The sequence below is a fragment of the Pseudopodoces humilis genome, chromosome 15, assembly GCF_049639895.1.
Source record: "Pseudopodoces humilis isolate 2021_Gansu_Grassland_sample_001 chromosome 15, ASM4963989v1, whole genome shotgun sequence".
NCBI classification, from domain to species: domain Eukaryota; kingdom Metazoa; phylum Chordata; class Aves; order Passeriformes; family Paridae; genus Pseudopodoces; species Pseudopodoces humilis.
In genome coordinates this window covers 14,099,363-14,119,908 of record NC_142214.1, presented here as the reverse complement: position 1 = coordinate 14,119,908, position 20,546 = coordinate 14,099,363, and the positions used below count along the sequence as shown (strand labels likewise).

Genomic DNA, 20,546 nt, shown 5'->3' with positions numbered 1-20,546 from the left:
TCACCTTTTGAACAGGATGCTTGTGATTTACAACTGCGATTGTTACATTAGCAATGTGGTCATGTGTAGAATAGTAAAGTGACTGTCCTTACAACAATTTCCCTTCTGTCTCCCTCCGGAAACCAGCAAACAGTACTATACCTTCTGCAAAAATACAGCATTGATTATAAGTGTTCTGGAGCTTGCTCTTGATGTTAGTGATGTCAGTACATCAGGAGGTGTTATAAACAATTAAATTAAATAAAACAAAACGTGGCATATTTTTAGCCTTCTTATTTGTAGAAGGAAAATGTGGATGGAAATCATTCAGCTCAGCCTATGTAGGTGGCTTTGCATTCAGTTTACAAGCCATAATCAAGCCTTATTCAATCCAAGTCTGAGTGGTCTTGAATTGCTTAAACCAATTATTAATTCATATTTTTTGCTTAGAAATCTCATTGTGGCATGTCTTTCTTCTTTTCTTTCCTTGCCTGTACAAAAACAAGTGTATAAGTGTAAGGCTACGTGGAGTCATCAGGCAACAGACATATGCTTTCCTGTGCTCTCCACAGGGCTTGCAGGTTCAAACACAACCTGCCTGAATCATAAGAACTTTAATTGAGTAGATAAAGAGGTCCTCATAATTATAAACTGCAGTAGGTATAACAAGAGGCTAAATACATAGCTGTGGTTTTAATTAGCTGGTGCTTCAAATTAGTAATTGTGGTTTCACTCAGAAATCAGTGACTTTATACACTGTTAAAGCCTCATCACTGTGCAGTTCATTCCTCATTATATCTCTCGGTGTGAAGCTTTCAATACAACGTCATGCTGAGCTAAAAAGGCAAAAATTGTAGATATTTGGTTATCTTCCAAGTGCAGTGGAGCTCTTTGGAGATTTAATTAATTCTCATCAGAAATAGGAGAATTAACTGGTTTTTGTTACAGGTGGAATGTGTGTGTTTGTATGTAAGCATCTGTACATATAGGCTGTGCGTGGATGTGTGCATGTAGAGCCGGGATCTGTCAGGGAGATTGTGCCTACTGCAGATAACATCAGGGCATGCACTGAATCTGCTATTCAAATTGTCATCTGGAATTCGGGAGCTAATTAACTGACACAAAGCAGAGTCAAAAGCCTCATAACAAATCAAATGCAGCTTGAAAGCACAAAAGTGTCCCTAAATGCTTGTCACATGAGAGGTTGTAAGTGCAAGTTGAAGTATGTATCTTTTCCTTTCCTCTTTCCTTTGCTATTTTTCCCTCTCCTCTAGGGTTTTAATTATATCTCTTCCCTCAGAGGAGCAGGAGGTAGTTAGCAGAGCCAAGAGACCTAAGTACTTCAGTGTTATTCAGGGGAGAAGTGAATGTGGTCTCTCAGCCTGTCATCTAGGTCTGGCAGGTGCACAAAGCAAGCTGACACCCAAATAAGTGCCACTCACCATTGCTACACTGAGGTGCTAGATCCTTTTCTGTGTTTATATGTAGAATTATCTGATACTGGAATCAATTATCCTAAAATCTCTTCCAGCAGCCTGCTTCTACAAAACACTCCTTAACCCCTCCTTGACATCTACAATGAAGCCATACATAAATTTTAAAAAGTAGTGGGACAGAATTAGGTGGCCTAAATCACACGAGGCTGAACTGGAGCCTTGGGATGGATGTTTAGTGTAATGGATTTGTAGATGTTACTGTGCTTCCTTGCCTTCACATTTGCTTTCCCTGCACAGACCCATGTTTTGTGGGCACACGTGTGTGCATTTGTGTGCAGGTCCATATGTGTTACAGGCTGTTAGTACAAGAATGTCAAAATGTATTTTATTCTTCTGCATAATACTCTGTTAATTTGTAAACAATATTTTTATTGTTTCATTGAAACACTTTCCATTTTAGAAGTGTTCTGACTTCCCTACTGCCCTATTTTGCATAGTTTTATAAATCCAAATTTAAATTCCGGGAAACTATTTGGTGGCTGTTTCTTTCAGAGTTATCCTCAGGAGTTGCATTGTTTCTGATGTTCTGTTGCTATTACTGATAGTAATAAATGTGTAACAAAATTATGGGGAAAATAATGTGTTGTCATTTTTGTCTTTCTTCAGTCACTATGAGCAAGACCGGAGTGCACTTAAGCGGAAAGAATGGGAGAGAAGAAACCAGGAAGTCCAGCAAGATGAAGATCTCTTTGCTTCAGGTTTTAACCTCTTTGGGGAACCCTACAAGGTAAATTACATTGTTACATTTTGGATTTTCAGAATATCTTACACAAGTACAAATAAAGCTTCTCATGACCTCTAAGAAACGGAAGTATTGCACCTGCCTTGATACTTATGCTCTTGAATACACTGATTATCCAAATCAGCATATGGCAGTAGAGCAAACTGAATGTGCTGCCCAGGTTGCATTGGCAGAATCAGGAATTTTGGTTACAGTCCAGGTCAAGATTTCTTCCTCTTAACATGCAGCAAAGTCCTGCAGTAGAAGTAATGTGCAGCTGGTATTTCTATAAGTGGGTTTGTACCTACAAAGCTAACACTAAGTTCTTTTATTTTTAGGAATAAAATATATCTGAGTTATTAAATCCAATGTCCTCTCTATAAATAATGAGTCCATAATCCTTCTTGTGCAATCACAACCATCCAAAGAAGTCTTTTGGGAGACAATCTTTGGGGAGCATAACAAGGGTATGAAAGGGACTTTTGTTAGAAGTCTTATTCTCTCTGAGGAGCTTTGCTTCCTGAGATTTTCATCACCAAGGGATGTCCCCCTTTATGATTTCTGCTGTTTTGATTTTCAGTAAGACACTCCCTAAAGAATTCATCAGAATGTAGATTGCCATATCTCTTTCTCCTCCCAATCAGTGGCATCCATTGAAAGACCACAACTTCATCTTTCCATTTTACTTTGTTAGCAGCTGTAAGGAGGATAGGGCCCTTTGAAAATCACACAAAAAGGAGGAGAAAAGACTAACATTATTATCAAATGGTTTCTAATAGTTATAGACCACGAAAGTGTGATGGATGCACTTGACTCCTGGCTGTACTTTGGTTCAGGCTGGATGAAGAGCAGCAGGCTTTTCTTCATTGGCATGAACTTGCCAGCTGGAAAGTCCCTGGCTCAGGTTCAAGGGAGTGAAGATGTCTTGACAAATATTTCAAAAGGTGGTTTTGAAACCCCGAAGTGGAAGATAACCAAAGTACAGAACAAGATATCAGAGCTAAGTGCAGATGTCTGCCTTGTCTATTCTGTTGATTAGCAGCCAACTACTTTACCCTGTAAATATCACCACTAGGATGAGCCCAGTTTAATCTCTCCCTGAAGTGCAGCTGCACTGCATCTCTCTGCTTGAGCAGGGATGCCTCTCAGGGGTAAAGATTCCTTCCTTACCCATGGCTGAGAGATCCCTTACCTGTGACAGATACTTGGTAAATGTCTGATACCATGCTGAATTAATCCTATGGAACATTACTAGTCCACATAGCTACTCAATATTATTGTAAATATTGTATGGATAATTCCATTAGACTAATGTAAGTGGTCATTTCAGGAGGTAGACCAGTAGGCAAAACACCGCAAAACTTTGTGGTAAGAACTAAAATCATACACCACCAATATCTATTGTATGGATAATAAGAATGACAATATCTGATTTTAGATGTATTTTGTGTGTGTATATTTGCACCAAATATACATAGTGCATTTGGTTTCTTTTCAAAAACTGAATTACTAAAAAACAAAAAAATTATCCTGATGGTCTTTGTGGGCAAATATTTTTTTTAGTTGCTTTTTACTTGGCAAAGAAGTTTGTAAACTTTATGTAATTAAGCAAAATACAATACAATACAGCCCTAAAAAACATTTTATAAATTGTGAAAGATAAAAATTGAGAGGAAATTGCATGCAAAAGTAGTTAAATAGTTAGTAGTTAAATCAGTCTTAAATTTGAAAGAAACAGGTTTAGCAAAACTAAATAGGAAAGCTAGGTCTTGCCTTTGCTTTACACTAGGAGAAAAAAAGGATAAAGTCATAGACCACTGTTTCCTTTTTAAGTTCTGCATTGCTAAGACCCAGCTACAGTAGAGTTTCCTGGGCACTAATAAAAGCTGAATCTCACTCTTAGTGGATATGTAGTGATTTTTATTCTTAAGTAAGTGCAAAATTAAATTCAGGGTTTGTTTGCAAACCATATTCAACATAATTTCACAGAATGAATAGATTGGAAGAGACCTCCAAGATCATCAAGTCCAACCCATGTCCCAACACCACAACTAGATCATGGCACCAAGTGATTTTAAACACATCCAGGGATGGTGACTCAACCACCTTCCCCAGCAGACCATTCCAGTATTTTAACATTCTTTCCGTGAAAAACTTTTCCCTAATGTCCAACCTATATTTCCCTTGGTGCAGCTTGAGACTGTGTCCTCCGGTTCTGTCAGTTGTTGCCTGGGAGAAAAGACTGACCCTCACAATAGTACAAACCTTTCAGGAAGTTGTAGAGAGTGATAAGGTCACCTCTGAGTCTCCTTTTCTCCAGGCTAAACACCCCCAGCTCCCTCAGCCATTCCTCACAGGGTTTGTGTTCCCAGCCCCTCACCAGCCTCGTTGCCTCCTCTGGACACGCTGAAGTGTCTCAATGTCCTTCCCAAACTGAGGGGCCCAGAACTGGACTCAGCACTCGAGGTTCAGCCTCACCAGTGCCGAGTACAGGGGGAGAATGATCTCCCTGCTCCTGCTGGCCACACCATTCCTGATCCAGGCCAGGGGCCATTGGCCTTCTTGGCCACCAGGGCACTGCTGGCTCTGACGGCTGTCACCAGCACCCCCAGGTCCTGGCAGGGCACTGTCCAGCCACACTGTCCCCAGCCTGTAGCACTGCAGGGGGTTATTGTGACCAAAATGCAGGACCCAGCACTTGGACTTATTAAACTTTATCCCATCAGACTCTGCCCATCCCTCCAACCATTGCTGGTCTCTCTGCAGACCCCTCCTGCTTTCCAGTAGATCAACACATGCTCCCAGCTTAGTGTCATCTGCAAATTTACTAATGAAGGATTCATTACCATGTCATCAATAAAGATATTGAACAGAACTGGCCCCAGCACAGACCCCTGAGGGACACCATTGGTGACTGGCTGCCAGCTGGATGCAGCACCGTTCACCACCGCTCTCTGGGCCCGGCCAGTTCCTAACCCAGCACAGAGTGCTCCTGTCCAAGCCGAGGGCTGCCAGCTTTTCCAGGGGTATGCTGTGGGATACAGTGTCAAAGGCCTTGCTGAAGTCCAAATAGACAACATCCACAGCCTTTCCTGCATCCACCAGGCGGGTCACCTGGTCATAAAAGGAGATCAGGTTGGTTAAACACAACCTACCCCTCCTAAACCCATGCTGGCTGGGTCAGATACCCTGGCCATCCTGTAAGTGCTGCATGATGGCACTCAATATAAACTGCTCCATTACCTGACCAGGTACTGAGGTCAGGCTGACTGGTCTGTAATTACCAGGATCCTCCTTCCACCCTTTTTGTGAATGGGTGTCACATTGGCCAGCTTCCAGTCATCTGGAACCTCCCCAGTGAGCCAGGACTGTCCATAAATGACGGAGAGCGGCTTGGCAAGCTCATCTGCCAGCTCCCTCATCACCCTGGGATGGATCCCATCTGGGCCCATCTTGAATTTATGAATATCCAGAGAGTCTCAGCAGTTCTGTGACTGCCTCCTCCTGGATAACAGGGGGACCATTCTGCTTCCAGACACCATCTACCAACCCAAGAGGACAGTTGTCCTGAGGACAAGCCATCTTCCCACTAAAGTCTGAGGCAAAGAAGGCGTTGAGCCCTTCCGCCTTCTCCTCATCTGCAGTTACTAAGTTCCCTCCCTCACTGAATAAGGAACAAAGGCTGCTCTTACCCTTCCTTTCACCATTAATATATTTGTAAAAGCATTTTTTATTATCCTTAACAAAAGTTGCCAATATAAGTTCAAACTGAGCTTTGGCCTCTCGTAATTTTTTCCTACATGCCCTAGCAACCTCCTTGAATACTTAAAACATAGTTTAAAGCCCTCTCTGAGTTCTACCAGTTCAAGAGCTAAAATCCTTCTGCCCTTAACAGAGAGATGCAGCCCATCCAGTTCCAGCAGAACAGGTGCCATAAAAGTTGCCCCATGATCAAAGAACCCAAAATTCTGCCGATGACACCAACCCCTGAGCCACTTGTTGAAAATGTGGGCTCTCCTGTTCCTTTCAATGTTTTTCCTCAGTCACCAGAGGGACTGAGCAGAACACTACCTGTGCTCCAGCCTTATCAACCACTTGACCCAGTGCCCTACCATCCTTTGTTATTGTCCTGACACTCCTCTTTTCAATCTCGTCACTGCCAGCCTGGAGCATCAGCAGTGGGTAATAATCACAGGGCTGAATCAGCCCAAGGAGTCCCTCAGTGATATCCCATACCCGGGCCCCAGGGAGGCAGCAGACCTCCCTGTGGGATAGGGCTGGTTGACATATGTGAGGCCCTGTACTCCCTTCAGAAGGGACTCACCCACTACAACCACCCTTCTTTTCTTTTTGATGTCAGAGGTGGTGATCCATCCTACAGATTAAGCATTATTGAGAGGCCCACTAGGCAGATAATTTTCTTCTAAATCATCTGGCTGACCCTCTAGATCCAGGGTCTCACACCTCTTCTGAAGTGGCACCTGGATAGGGGATGGGGGTTGGGAGGAATTTTTATTATTACCTCCCCGAGCAGGGACCCATTTCCACTCCCCTTCATCAACGAGGTGTCCTCTGACTCCTGGTGGGCCTCTGTCAAGGATGGAAGGGCAGAACTCCACCAGTCTATTTTCCTTTTACTTTCCCCAATACTCCTTAGTCTTTCAACTTCCTCCCTAAGCTTGGCCACCAGCGAAAGGAGATTGTTCAGCTGCTCACACCGCAGGCAGGCTTCTTCTGCAATGGCCTCTGGAACCACTGATAGGCTCAAACACTCTGCACAGGAATGGGTCTGGACAGACACATTTTATTCTAAAACAAAATGAAGAGATCCTGACATGAGAACAAATATCCTGCAGGTGCACTTTGAATTTCTTCTCTATTTTGAGATGACCAGATGCTTCTGTGGTTGTGAGACTCAAGGCCTTGCACACACAAGAAGCTGCACGTGTCTCTTCTGGTCACACTCAGTGGGAGCAGAGGCAGATAAAATAGTGCCAGCAATGTGTTGTGACCTGTGGTGGGAACAAAGTCCACATCCTCACTGGTCTGCCTGTGCTGATGAGCATCAGCTCATGGTACAATTGGTACATTTCTGAAGGATCTGGGGGTGGGAGCCAACATGGAGACTACAGTGACAAAGAGAAAGTTGGGAATAGCAGGTCTCAGGAAACAGGAAACATCTCTTTTCCTTTCTTTTATTCCCAGACCTTGTGTCCTTACTTGTTTATAATTTCTTCCTCATTTGCTTCAACAGTATCCAGAGGGGGAGCTGTCAGTGTAGGGCATACCACCCCTGCTGTTTCTGAAGTTTTAAGGACTGAACAACTGGCAGCTGTTTTAAGACAGCACTAAGAAATTGAGGATATTAAAAGTTGCACAGAGAAAGGAGATCAGATTTTCTCATGGAGCCTACTGCCATTGTGTATCATGAGATGTATGGAGTATCTGCCTTCATCTCTCAGCTCTAGCTGTCAAAGCCTCTTTCTTTCCCGCTGTCAAATAAAACACAGGTGTTCATTATAGTTTTGGACAAATGCATATTTCTACATTGATTCTTTGTAGTTTATGTATGTGTGCACTTACATGAAAAGAGATACTTATTTCTGTGGGTGTATAAAATACATTTTTCCATGCTTGTTAAATGTCTCCTTTTGAAGCTCCACTGTCTCATATGGGAAAACAACACCTTTGGCAATGTGATGACATCCAGCATTATTCTGGGAAGGTCAGGCAGTAAGGGTTGTGTTGTTCTTTAATGCAAGTGGGTTGCAGGTCCTGCCTTCGAACCCTGGTGCAACCTGCTCACACTTGATTTTGTGGAAGGGATCAGAGAAGGGCCTGGAGTGTAACAGCAACAGACATCTGAAAAAGCAATGTTGGAGTTTTCCTGAGAGAAGCTGTAATTTTACTGCTGAATTGTTGATACCTTTTAATGTTTTGAATTACACAGAGATGAGGATTTTAAAAGAAAACGGTAGGAGTATTTTTGTTACTTTTCAAAGGAATTGCCTCAGGAGAGTTCAGCTTGAGAAAGAGAGCCCAATGGGCAGTATTTCCATTGTGGAGCTCTTGGTGAACATTAAATCATTTATCTTTCTCAGGTAAAACCCCTCCATGCTTTTCAAGCTTAGCATAAAAAGGATCTCAGCTTGTAATCTGTGGAGGTTAGTTAAACTATGAGGCATAAGGAAGTGAATGAATTATGAAACTTCAAGTTTCACACAAATTTTCACAAAACACTTATAAATGGGGCCTCTAAGTTTGAGTGCATTAGTTCTTTTCTTTGTAAAACTATAATGCAATACCTAGCTAGCAAATTAGTCTTCCAGTAGGATTCTATTACAGATAGCTTCTGAAAGAAATAGAAGCAAATGCAGGAAGATGTACATTTCCTAAATTAACAGAAGCCTAGAATGAAGGGGAATGCTACTAGCCATGAGTCGTAAACCAGGCATATAATTTATGCCTTGGAATACTCAAAATGCAGCATTTCCTTGATAGCAACAAAACATTGATTCAGCATGCTGTTCAAAAAATAACATGTACTGAGGTTTTCTTCAAGAAATCAGCCAATTATCCAGCATATGAAGATAGAAATTGTCTACAGTCTGGAAGTAACAAAGAGCAAGCAGAAATTTTGACTGGATTTTGTGTTTCTCTTGCTGGTATCCAGGCTTGTCAGGAATCTGGTGTGTCTTGTGAGGACCCTGAATTTGTTGTGGGAGTAAAATAAAAACATTAATGTTATGCCTTATGTCTTAAATGCAGATAGAGCACTGTGCTACATTTCTGAGCTTGTTCAGATTTTGATGTGATGTCTAAGTCTGATCTTAGTTGTGTAAGCCAAATTACCATTAATAATCGTTTTTTTGCTTTGCAGTCTTGTCCAAAGGTCACTGAAGAGAGTAATTATCCTTCCATTGACTTCAGTAACCATTGGATGAGCTTTAGTGTACTTAAAGTACACTAAAGATGTTTAAAATAATTTAAATATAAATATATTAATAGTAAATATATTTTTATTAATGTTCCCTGTAAAAGACTATGAATAATAATAATAATAATAATAATAATAATAATAATACCTAACCTTTATACAATGTCTTTTATCCCCAGGATGTGAACACTAGGCATAAAATAGAGTTAATATCAAGCAAAGTTATATTTATCATCATGTGACATGTAAAAATAAAACACATTGAGAGAATTAGGTACCTCCAACATAAAATTATTGAAAAGATCTACTTTCAAGTTTAAACATTTTCTCTGTGAGGATCTAGACAAGAGCCATTTCGTGTGCTGGGATGCTGAAGTGTTACGGTTATGATATGTTGTCAGTTTGTTTTGTTTTTTTTAATTTGTGCTTTCTGGAAAGTAAGCTAAATGCTCCCTGGAAGTGTAGCTGAACTGCAGAGGTGAAGGTTGGTAGTCAGGCTTTTTTTGATACTGTTATTTCCCATGTTCTATCCCATAAGGAGTTAAAGTGGCCAAGGAGGAAACAGAACAAGTATGTAAGTGTTTAGACTTAGAATCACAGTTCCTGCTGGGCTCTTAAGCACAATGGAATCTCCTTGTTTTAAATCTGGGGATTGAACAGAGAAAGCCTGGTTTTGGCTGCTGTCCAAGCAGCTCATTGTGCAACTCAGTTGAAGGAGACTGCTCATATACAAAGAGCTTATTCTTGGTTTAGTTAGAATATAATTTTTGCCACTAAAATGACCAACCTAGGGACTGACTTTGTGAATTAAAGTGATTTGTGGTTCTCCACAAGTGGGATTATTAACTGTGTCACTTAGGAGCACTGGCAAAATGTATAGAGATGGGAACAACATTGAGCAGTTAGTTTTTAAATCACTGACTCAGTGCAGTACTAATATATGTTACAATTTCTGAGAATAAGAAAAAGGAAACTTGCATTTATTATCTTCTTTTTTTTAAACATTTTTATGGTGTGTTCAGTACTCTTCTTATCCTCTGACTGGTTCAGCAGTGGCTAATATAAGCAGATATTTCAGGAGAAATCCACGCATGAATGTTTTTCATCACTCAAACTTCTCTTTAATAGTTGAGGAAAATGAGATTGGGGCATAGTAGGATCCCTCACCAAAGAATTGTGACACTCTCTAACCAGGCACAAGCTCCTAATGCTGATTTTCCCCATCTTTATGGCCTGGTGTTAAGGCGCCATTGGACTGTGGCACTACTTGTTTTATGGAGTGAAAAAGCCCCTCTAAACAGAGGTAGAGTTGGCTGTATCATGACATAACTTTGGTATTATTTCCAGACTGTAGAAGTGAACCATCTGCCTGAACAGCACTGTAGTTTGGCTTTGTTTTTATCCTTTGAGTCTTGTAAAGCCATGAGCATGGGGAATAAGATGTTTTAGTTCTCTGCTGGTCACTTCAATGGAACAGAAAGGTCACTAGGAAGGCTACTGCTTTGCATTTCTGTGGGGTGAGCTAGAACAGGAAGAGAGAGGAAATCAGCTGTGTATTAATTATAGCTTCCAGCTTATTTTGTCCAGCTTTTTACAAGTGAAAGGGAAAAGGAAAAAGAGACTTCATGCTTCAAAAGGAAAAGTATAATAGCAGTGAAACAAAGATGACTCAGTATTTATTTAATATTTACTGGAAATTAAAGAAAATCAGGATTAAGAAATACAACCACCCTGCAGACAGTGGAAGAATCCCAGTGCTTAAGAATGTGGCAATCATGTCTGTTTATGTTCTATTAGAAAATATTTTTGAAGGATCTTTCAGTTGAACGTACCATAGCATGTGGGAGAAGCTTTTACTTCTCTGGATTCAGATGGTAGATACTTCAGGTCAAACTGTACTTTCTGTGGAAAAGTAATTGAAGTTAAATTGGAGCGAAGAGTTTGGTGCTATTACAGACTACCCATCTTCTATTCGTGGCAGGACTGTGGGTCAAGGGGCTGACAGAGCAATACCATATTTATATCAACTGTGTGATTACAATCCAAGTGCTCAGTAGCCAGTAATTGTATGTTCTTGTTTTGCACCATATGAAATGTACAAGCCCAATGTCTCTGAATAAACCCAGCCTATTTTGTACCTAACATCCATAACTGATGCAATTTATACACTTCTCTGAGAACATATTTAAGAAAATGGGAAGCAGTAGATGCAAGCCTATTTCAAGAGATTCTTTGAACACAGTTATTGATAGATTTTTCTTACATAACATGCAAAATGTAATTGAAATTTAATTAAATGTCAGCATGACACCATTAAACAGCTAACATTTGCCATCTTCTAAGACAACTATTCTGAACAGTAACTTGTATATCAGAAATTTACTCACGCTTTTCTTGTATTTTTTTTTTCTTTTTTTCTTTTTTTTTTTAGACAAATAAAGGCGATGCCCTTGCAAACCGTGTCCAGAACACATTGGGAAATTATGATGAGATGAAGGATCTGTTAACCAACCACTCCAACCAGAGCCACCTTGTAGGAATCCCAAAGAATTCTGTCCCACAGACACCCATTGACAAAAATGAACAGAACTTTTTCCCAGAACCAAGGAACAGGATGATCCCATCTCATCAGATCAGCGGCAACTCATCAACATCAATGCCTCCACCTTCTTCATTGTCATCTAACTCTACTTTGCTACACAGCCACCAGAGCAGCAGGAAGTCAAGGACAGACTGGTCACGCAGTGGTCACAACCCCAGTGGGGCCCAACCAAGCCAATCCAGTGGCCAGCAGAGTCGGACAAAGCACAGCTCTTCTCATGACCAGTCACAGGGCAGGTATGAAGATCTCTATAATTGCCAGAGTGAGCAGCATAAAAGTGGGGGAACTGAGGAAGCAAATGCTATGGCAACATCTTCACATTCGAGGAGGCACACTCATGCAAAGTCAGCTCCTGGAGAACACACTTATAAAGAAAACAGTCATTCGAAGTCACCCACAGAGCTTGAGTTTGTAGGCCATGGTCCTGGATCTCCACTTCCTTCCACTTCTTTGTTAACTGCAAATAATGGTCTTTCAACTCAGAATTTCCCACCAGGACTTCACTGTAAAAACAGCATGGTCCAGCAGAAGCCTACGGCTTATGTCAGGCCTATGGATGGTCAGGACCAGGTACCCAATGACTCACCCGAACTGAAACCCCCAATAGAAATTGAAAGTGGATATGGAAATCAGTCTTTTGGAACTCTGCTGGAAGGAAAAGTGAATACACCTAGTTCGAAGAACAAAGTACCAAAGCTCAACATTCCTCCTGTTAGTGAAGTAAGTGGTTTAAAATATCTTCTCTCTAGTACTGCTTGAGAATTACATTCACTAAATATTTTTCTCTGGAAATACGCAGTTGCATTTACTGGAATTACAGTGTAAAACATTCCTTTTTCTAGAGTGTGCATGACTTCTTTTGGCAGTTTGTTGTGATAGTAGTCCCAGTAGCAATATTTAATGTAGTTTTTAAAGCACAGTTTGGAATGCTAACATTTCTTGTTTATGATTAATATTAAAAGGCTGGATCTCTGTTGGGTGTAATATATGTATACCAGCTATCCCAGTTCTGGACGGAGAAATCTAATATCTCAGTTCATCTGCAATTTTCACTCTTGAATTCTCAGTTAGTAGGTAGTTTGATAGATAGATTGCTGTTTGAAACTCTAAGGAAAAATGTTCAAATTTCAGTGGTACTAAACAGTCCTGCCAGTAAGGAGTTTATTTTCAGAGTTTGCTAAATTCTGTTTCTTCTTTTTATTTGAATTAATGTGACTTAAGTTGTGAATAATGCTTATGAAAATGTGTCCCATTGAAGCTTTTATTCATTTTGAAGAGCTCTTAATACTGGGATTCAGTCCCAATCTCTGCAATCAGCCATTTAAGCTGTTGAATTTTGTATTGCTGGTCAGAACAGTAGTCCTGTGAGGAACATTTTAGTTGGTTCATATTCGTGTCCATTCCAAGCACAAATGTATAATAAAGATATGGACTGAACTATTTATACTCTGTATATATTTTCTCTTAGTCTGATTTTTTCTAAACCAGTAACCTTTGGAAGGTAGGTGTACAGTGTACATATGAGAAGAATTGCAAGATGGGTTTTTCATAGCTTTCTGTTTTCCCAAAAATATTTCCCTGCTTGGTAATATTTTTATGCTAGGAATGAGGAGCGATGCATTCTTAAACCACTTTATTGCAAAAGGTCAGCTTTTTCTATTGCAATGATTGTTTCAAGCCAATAATTTGTTTGACTATTTAAAAACTTGATGTTATTTATTAACATTCCAGGCAGCAACAAAGACTGATGTGTTTTGCAGTAGAGCTTGGAATAATTTTCTGGGAACTGCATCTGAAAACAGTAAAAGGCCTATTTATATCAAGTGGAAGCTGAGGGTTGCTTGCAGATGGTGTTTTATTAGAAAATGTATTTGTTAATAAACGTAGCTTTCTGCAAGATTACTTTACAGATGTTTCTGTTTATTTTTACCTTGGGTTAAAAATCTGCTAGTGTAGATGACTTCAGAGTCTGCTGCGATTTGTCGCTAGCATTGTTTGGCAAGTAAATAATTGCATGCAGAGGAAATAATGATGTTGCAAAAACATTTTTTCGCTCTTGCCATCTATTAATGCTATGAGTCAACAGAAGCACTTTAAAGTGCAGCATTAATGCATAGTATCTTTGGAAATAAAATGTACCTTTTGCAATTGGGGTCAACTATTAAGAATAGAATATTAAGGATGCATTTTTAATTTCTGTGCTTTTTAAGTGAAATCCTTGCACTATGAAATTGATTGAGTTGTTAACAATATTTTTTGGGTTCACAACTTCACCCACATTCTTCTTGCATAGCTATAGGAACCTCTGATATGAACTGTTGTTTTTGGAAACATTCCTAGTTGCAAAGATGAAAAATTGAATTGTGAATTTGTTGCTGCTTATATCCTCTGTAGTGAAAAGTATAGATGCTTAATTAATTTCATATATGTTTAGATAAATGGTAAACTAGGAAATTTAGAAATGAAAGTAGATAATAATATTAAAGCAGTCTGCATTTTGAGAGTGAATGGTAAGTTAAAGAGGGAAAGAAAACCCAAAGCTTTGACAAAATAACTTTCCTTTTTGAGACAGAACACAGGATAATGACTAGACTGATGGATCTTTTACAGGCAAATCTCCTCCTGAGTTTTGGGGGTTGGATTTTTTTGCCTGTGTCAGGACTGTGAACTTTGGCCCTCTGTGTTTTTCCACAGATGTGTATCCTGAATTTGATTTAGCTTGCGTTTGGCTATAAAACTCCTTCCAATCCAACATTATAGATAACTGGTTTAGTTTAAGCTTAATCAGAACTGACAGTGCACACCTGTGAAACCCATAACCTTTTCAGAATGACTGCAGTGAGTGGCTCTGTTGTAATCTTTCTACAATTGATGTGAAGGCATATGATCCTTTGGTGGTGCTTATCAATTTATGAACCTTCCCAAGCCACCTTGAGCCATAGTGATCTGTTTGAAACAATTTTGTTCCTACTCTACAGGTTTCCATTTTAACAGTGTTCCAGGTGATGGTGGTGATCTTCAAGCTAGCGATAGGAGAGTTACTGTTTTGGGGCATTTCTTCATAATTTTTTTTGTCGTTTTCCTGTATATCTGAGTCCATTTTTTCAAGTTGCTGAGTTTATGCAGATAGTATGCACACCAAAAGGTTTTCAGTGAGTGTTGGAAAACAAAAAGAATGTTCTTGCTATCTTACAGAGAGAGAGGGGAATAAGTAACGAAATATTTGAACAAGCAGATTTAAAAGAAGTGCTCAGACTGATGTGGAAATATGGTGTTATTTATCATGGCTTAATGGAATAACATGTTGAGTGCCCTGGAAGTGTTCTGCCATGTGTAAGGAAGTGATCAATTTTATAACATAATTTGTGTCACTTGAGGTGCTGCTCTAAGAATCTCAGCTCATTTGCTGGGCCAAATTCTGCCATCAAAGATGCCCATCCATCTTTCAGCTCCTCTGGAGCAGACAGCATTGTTAATGCCTCGCTGCTGGTGTCTCTCTGCTGGGCAAGGGATCATGGGTTAATGATTTCCAAGGTCATAGAGATTCACAGTGAGTTCACACAGACTCACCAGGTTGGGTCAGGAGGTAGAGTTAGCACCTCTTACACACCTGTGGACTAATCTTTGCCTCTGAGTGGGTGCTGCTGCGTGATTTCCAGACCTTGGCTTGCTCACACAAAGCTAGTTCAGACTACACCATGAGTGGCCATTTCTGGTAGAGAAACAGAAAAAGCCTCTGTAAACTTATTGTTATGTCATGGAAGGGTTTCTTTGTGATTTTGTGATCCTACTGATTTCTTTTTACCTTTTTGCTATGTTTTTCATATCAATATTGTTTTCTAAGGGTGAAGGTGAAACCTTTTATAGTTTGATGCCTACCCAGGCCTGGTAGCCCCTGAGATTCAGAAGTTGTGGAGCAGATCTTCATGAACTGGGAAACCATGGGGCCATCATGTGAGTTCCTGGGGCACATGCAGAAATCCACCAGATCTCATGACATAGAGTTGATAGCAATGGCCTTGGAGCTAAAACTGGGATAGAAAGCCTCAACCTGTAAACATTATTTCTTATTCCTTTCCTGTTAACTCTTGTCTCTTTAGTATGTATTTACATGCATACTTACATGCTCACGCATATATACTAATTTTGAGCTTGCATTTAACATTTGATAAATTGTAGCAAGTCGGGAATATTGCAAAGTACTTTTGTATTATGCAGAATTCCACCTACTTAAATCCTGTGAAATGGCAGATGATTGTTACTTACCACTTGAAGAGAGCTGCGTATGTAAATCCTATGCATTTCTTAAAAAAAGTAGATGTTAGAGACCACAGTAACAGCTGATCCTCTCTCTGCTGCTTTAAAATCCAGAATCTTCATATATGTATGTATATTTAAACCTCTAGGAATCAGATGCTTACAAATTATTTCAAATTGACTAACACAGCAGGTGATAGCTGAAAGAAAGCCTGTACTTTTCAGACTGGGCTCAAGCAAAAATTACTGAGAGCACTGAGCAAAGCAGAGGGTTTTAAGGTCTGTGGGAAGATCAGAAGCTGCATTCCTGGAAAACTTTATGCCTAGTTCCCTAGAACAATGCATGGATTTCCAATAAATATTTAGGGATGGGGAATCAAGAGCAATTGAGATATTTTTTTGATTCTCAAGGCAGAGTTTTAAATCTTACTACAGAATTGGCTTCGTGTTCCTGCAAAGTTGCAAATGCTCATGTACGAAATTTTCCCGAAAATACAAAGTTAGAAACAAATCCAAAGGGCCTACGACATCTATGTCACCACCCACTTAAGGAATAAAAAATTGAGAACTTCTATTTTCACTTTACTTCTAGGAAAATATTTTGACGGGTTCAGTATACTGCAAAGTGATAAGCTTCTGTTACGTGTTTCAAATCATTCTGTTATCACTGCATGTATTGATTTGCTTAGTGCTTTCTGAGCTAGCCATAAAAAAAGGCTGTTCTCCTTCTGCATTAAAGAGTAAGAAAAATTGACAGGTAGATAACCATATTGATTCAACCTAAATAGTAAATGCAAGAGGCTTATATATGAATTATAAAACTCTCTGTAGGAACCAAATACCTTCTTTCTTTTTAAATGTAATAGAAAGTAGATGCCTTTAACCAGTCTTTTTGTACCCCTTTTTGATATACATGCTACTCTACTTGCCAGCTGTAGTACATGTAGTTCTGGGCAAATCACTTTTTTCAAATGCCAGCTTTAGCTGTCCCCCCAGCTTCGAGCTTGGAAGAAGAATGGACTGAATCACGCATTAAGAAGAAATCCCTTTGCTTGGCTCATATTTCAAAAGTCTGAGGCCAAAAAAAAAAACCCAAAGAGCAGTGTTTCTTGCAGTATTAGAGGTTACAGACATATGTTTTTAATTTGTAAATACTGTGAGAAGTAATGTTCTTATGATACTTCTAAATGAAGACCATATGACACCATGTTATTGTGGCCTTTTGGAGGCTACTGTCCGATAGCCTGGACAATGGCTAGCAAAGCTGTTTTGCTGGAATAGCAAGAGGACAGCTTGTCTATTTTAAATCAAACACAGATAAGCATATTTAGGGTCTGATTTTGAACCACTGTGACCAGTGGGAAGTCTGCATTTCAGAACAGGGCACTTAAGTTGCTTGAATAAGTGTGGCTAAAAGAACTGACATTGTGTGTTTGGTTTGGGGAAAGAGGGGTTAGGTTTCTTCTTTCCCATTGTTCGTTCATTAGTGGGTATTTGTTTTGTAAGCTATTCCTAATTTTGACTTGCTGCAAAGAAGAAAAAAAGTCTGAGTGAAGTTAGAGTTAATTCTGGGAAGAGTCAGACCTGTGATGTCTTGGAGAGTGATTTATCTTTTTTTTAAATCTATTTGAAATTCCCAGTGCCAGAGTAATTGCTTGTCTCATTTGGTGTCTTATGAAATGTCACAAAGTAAAATGACCTCAAAGACTTTGGGGAGAGCAGTAGAAGAATTTGTTTGGCTTGAGCAAAGATGTGAAGGCATAATTCAAAGGCTGCAAGGGGACTGAAGGGTGTATTTGTAGCTTTGACAATAAATTTGGTGTATGACTATGGAACAATCACTTTTTTAATGGAAAATATCACAAGCTGTGTACAACCAGCATTAAGTGTTACATTATCTCAATGTTGACTGTTAATGCACCTTTTTAATAATAACCAGGAGTTGGTAGAGCAAATTTTTCAGCACCTTGTATCTATCTATCTGGCAATGCAAATGCATAAGGAAGGATGTTCTTGGATCTTAGTATTAGTAGTCTGCTTACCTGCCAGCTAACAAGCGCATTCTTTTAGGACCAGCCTAGCAGGTGGAACAAAGTTGAAGCCTTTGCACTAGTTTTTAATACTCTTCTGGAACATAACCTACTTTAATGAAATTATTCTCTCTGAACAGTGAAATAAACAATGCTCCTGTAAAAAAATATGGGAAAACGCCATTTTCACGTATTTGAATGTTTCATGATGTGTGTTTACACTCTGGGTTGTGATCAGTTCTCATGTGAATAGCATGCATGCTTCTTTCTGAGAACAAGATGGGCAGATATTCAGGTATCAGCATTTGGTCTTTTGTACTACAATGAATGGCCATTTTTAAACTTTACCATCAGCTATGTTAAATTTTATTTTAGCTGATGCAACCTCTAAAGTAACACACAGCTAGATTGAAAAAAACTATCTACATATTCACTGCTCATTCCTGTCAAAATTCTCATATTTTTTTTCCACAACCCTTATTCTTCATGGAGAAACTAAGGTTTTAAATAGAGAGAAACAGAACAGAAGTCACATGTTTTTTCAAATGCAGGCAGGAGAGTGTGCACACATTTCTGCATGGGCAGTGACAGTTGTTGTGAATCGTCGCTGGGATTGAACCTGGGGCTTCTCTGGTGTAGTGGTTTTTACTTTTTTCCTTAAATGCCAAATGATCATATCTGGACAGCCTCTGCTTCTTGAACAACAGCAGGGACTCTCTCTAGAAGCTATAACTTTCTCCCAGTGCCACACCAAATATGATGAAAACATTGCATCCAACACACACCCGTTAAATGTGTAAAAAAAGCATAAAGAAAATCAGGGGGTCTAAATGCAGTCTTGGAGAAGAAAGTTTTAATCCCAGTGAAAATGGCAGTCAAGTAGAAAATTAGACTGTTGTATCTGGTAGGGGTAGATCAGTAAGGAACAACTGGAATGCTTCTTGCAAATGCCAGGAATCCAGACAGCTGAATGATGCAGAATGTGATTGGGTATTGAAGACAGAGTAGGAAATCAAACATAAAACACTTCCGATGTTACATGAGCAGTTGATACAAAAATACAGCTAGTGAAAGGTAAAGGAAGAGGGACAGCACCATATATTAGAAGCTAAATGAAGATTTACGGAGAATATTGCAACAAGTAAAATAAGACCTAGGGAAAGAATCTAAAGAAAAGGTTGCTTAGTCAACAGAGGTGAGGAGGTCATGAAGGAGATGCAGGTGTGATGTGAATGTACAGTGCACTCTGTTTCAGCTCCCAGTAGGAACATACTGACCATAGGATAGTAGATGGACAGTGGGTGTAAGCAGAGCAAAACTGGACTCACCATATGGGAAAGAGGAACTGCAATACTCAGATGTGGTCACCTTTCTGATGGAGATCACAAGAACAGAAGTGCTTAACTGCTCTTAAGCTGATCAGACTCCATCTCATGGAAAGCTGGGCTGACACTCAGGTCACTGACCCCCTGGTCCCAGGCAGCCTCTCCTGCTCTCTCTCCTGCATTCTCACAGGTGTGAGGTGCTTACTCACATGCACACCTAAGGGTGTTTTCTGGCCTTTAGTTTGTTGACAGGCAGAATTACACTCAGTTTTTAAACCATTGCAGCAACACAAATAATATGTATTACATACCTTCAAAATGTGAAAATCGGAGGAGGTCTTACATGAGCATTTCTGGTGTTATGGCCAGAGTCACCTCACTATATGCTGTAGTCTCTGATTCAAGTATGGAAAAGCATTTAGGAGCTGCAAGTGAAAGCATCATATGGGAATACTTTAATAAAAAAAAAACCACAGTGGAAGAAAATTGAACATATAACTTGGCAGTGCTCCATGAACTGCAGATATAGGTTAGAGTTATTTAGTTGGCAGGAAATTGCTGGTGTATTAGCAATGTTGGGGAAAAAAATCTAATTTCTGTATTTTGGCTTGTGCAGTAAAGAAATTCCTCCCACATAAATATGTTCATTTCACTTTCTGGGAAGTAAAGAAAGGAAACTGTAGCTGCAGTCTGTTATTTAATCTTCCTGAAATTAGCATTTGGTGCTCAGGAAGATTGAAAGATTTAATGCCAATGCCTTCCTCAAAAGAAAGAAATGGCATACCACATATGCTTTAGCACTGGTTAGACTGTTAAATGGAATTAATCAAAATCCATGTTAAAATATTTCCATGTGTTAATTAGCAACAGTTTGGAACATTAAAATACATATTGGCTTGGGAGTAAATTAGTTAAGAAATATCACATTGAGTTTGTGGGTTTTTAACTGTAACATAATATACTGTGTGTTTTAGAAAGGTAAATGTAAATACACTCCTTTGAAATGCTGTGGCAATGTGCATTTAAAAACTGGGCAATAAACCAATCTAAAACAGGCTTTTGTTATGGCAGAGTGATACCATTTCCCATTTTAAAAGAAAAATTGGCTTGTTCCATCATATAATAAAGCAAGAGAAAAACAGTTTAAAAATTCCAAGAGTTATATCTCAGGCCAAAGGAAGTTTTTAAATGTCTTCTTT

The 20,546-nt window shown here is 39.5% G+C and overlaps 1 protein-coding gene across 5 annotated transcripts in view; it reads left to right on the top strand.

Annotated features, from left to right (window-relative positions):
* Nucleotides 1–20,546, top strand: part of AFF2 (ALF transcription elongation factor 2) — a 339,956-nt gene that overhangs the window by 82,309 nt on the left and 237,101 nt on the right. For all 5 annotated transcript variants that reach the window (XM_088062758.1, XM_088062757.1, XM_088062759.1 and 2 more), the window contains exons 2-3: nt 2,082–2,202; nt 11,565–12,455. In XM_088062758.1, the coding sequence (XP_087918884.1) occupies nt 2,082–2,202; nt 11,565–12,455 (1,012 nt within the window). The remainder of the gene's footprint in view (nt 1–2,081; nt 2,203–11,564; nt 12,456–20,546) is intronic.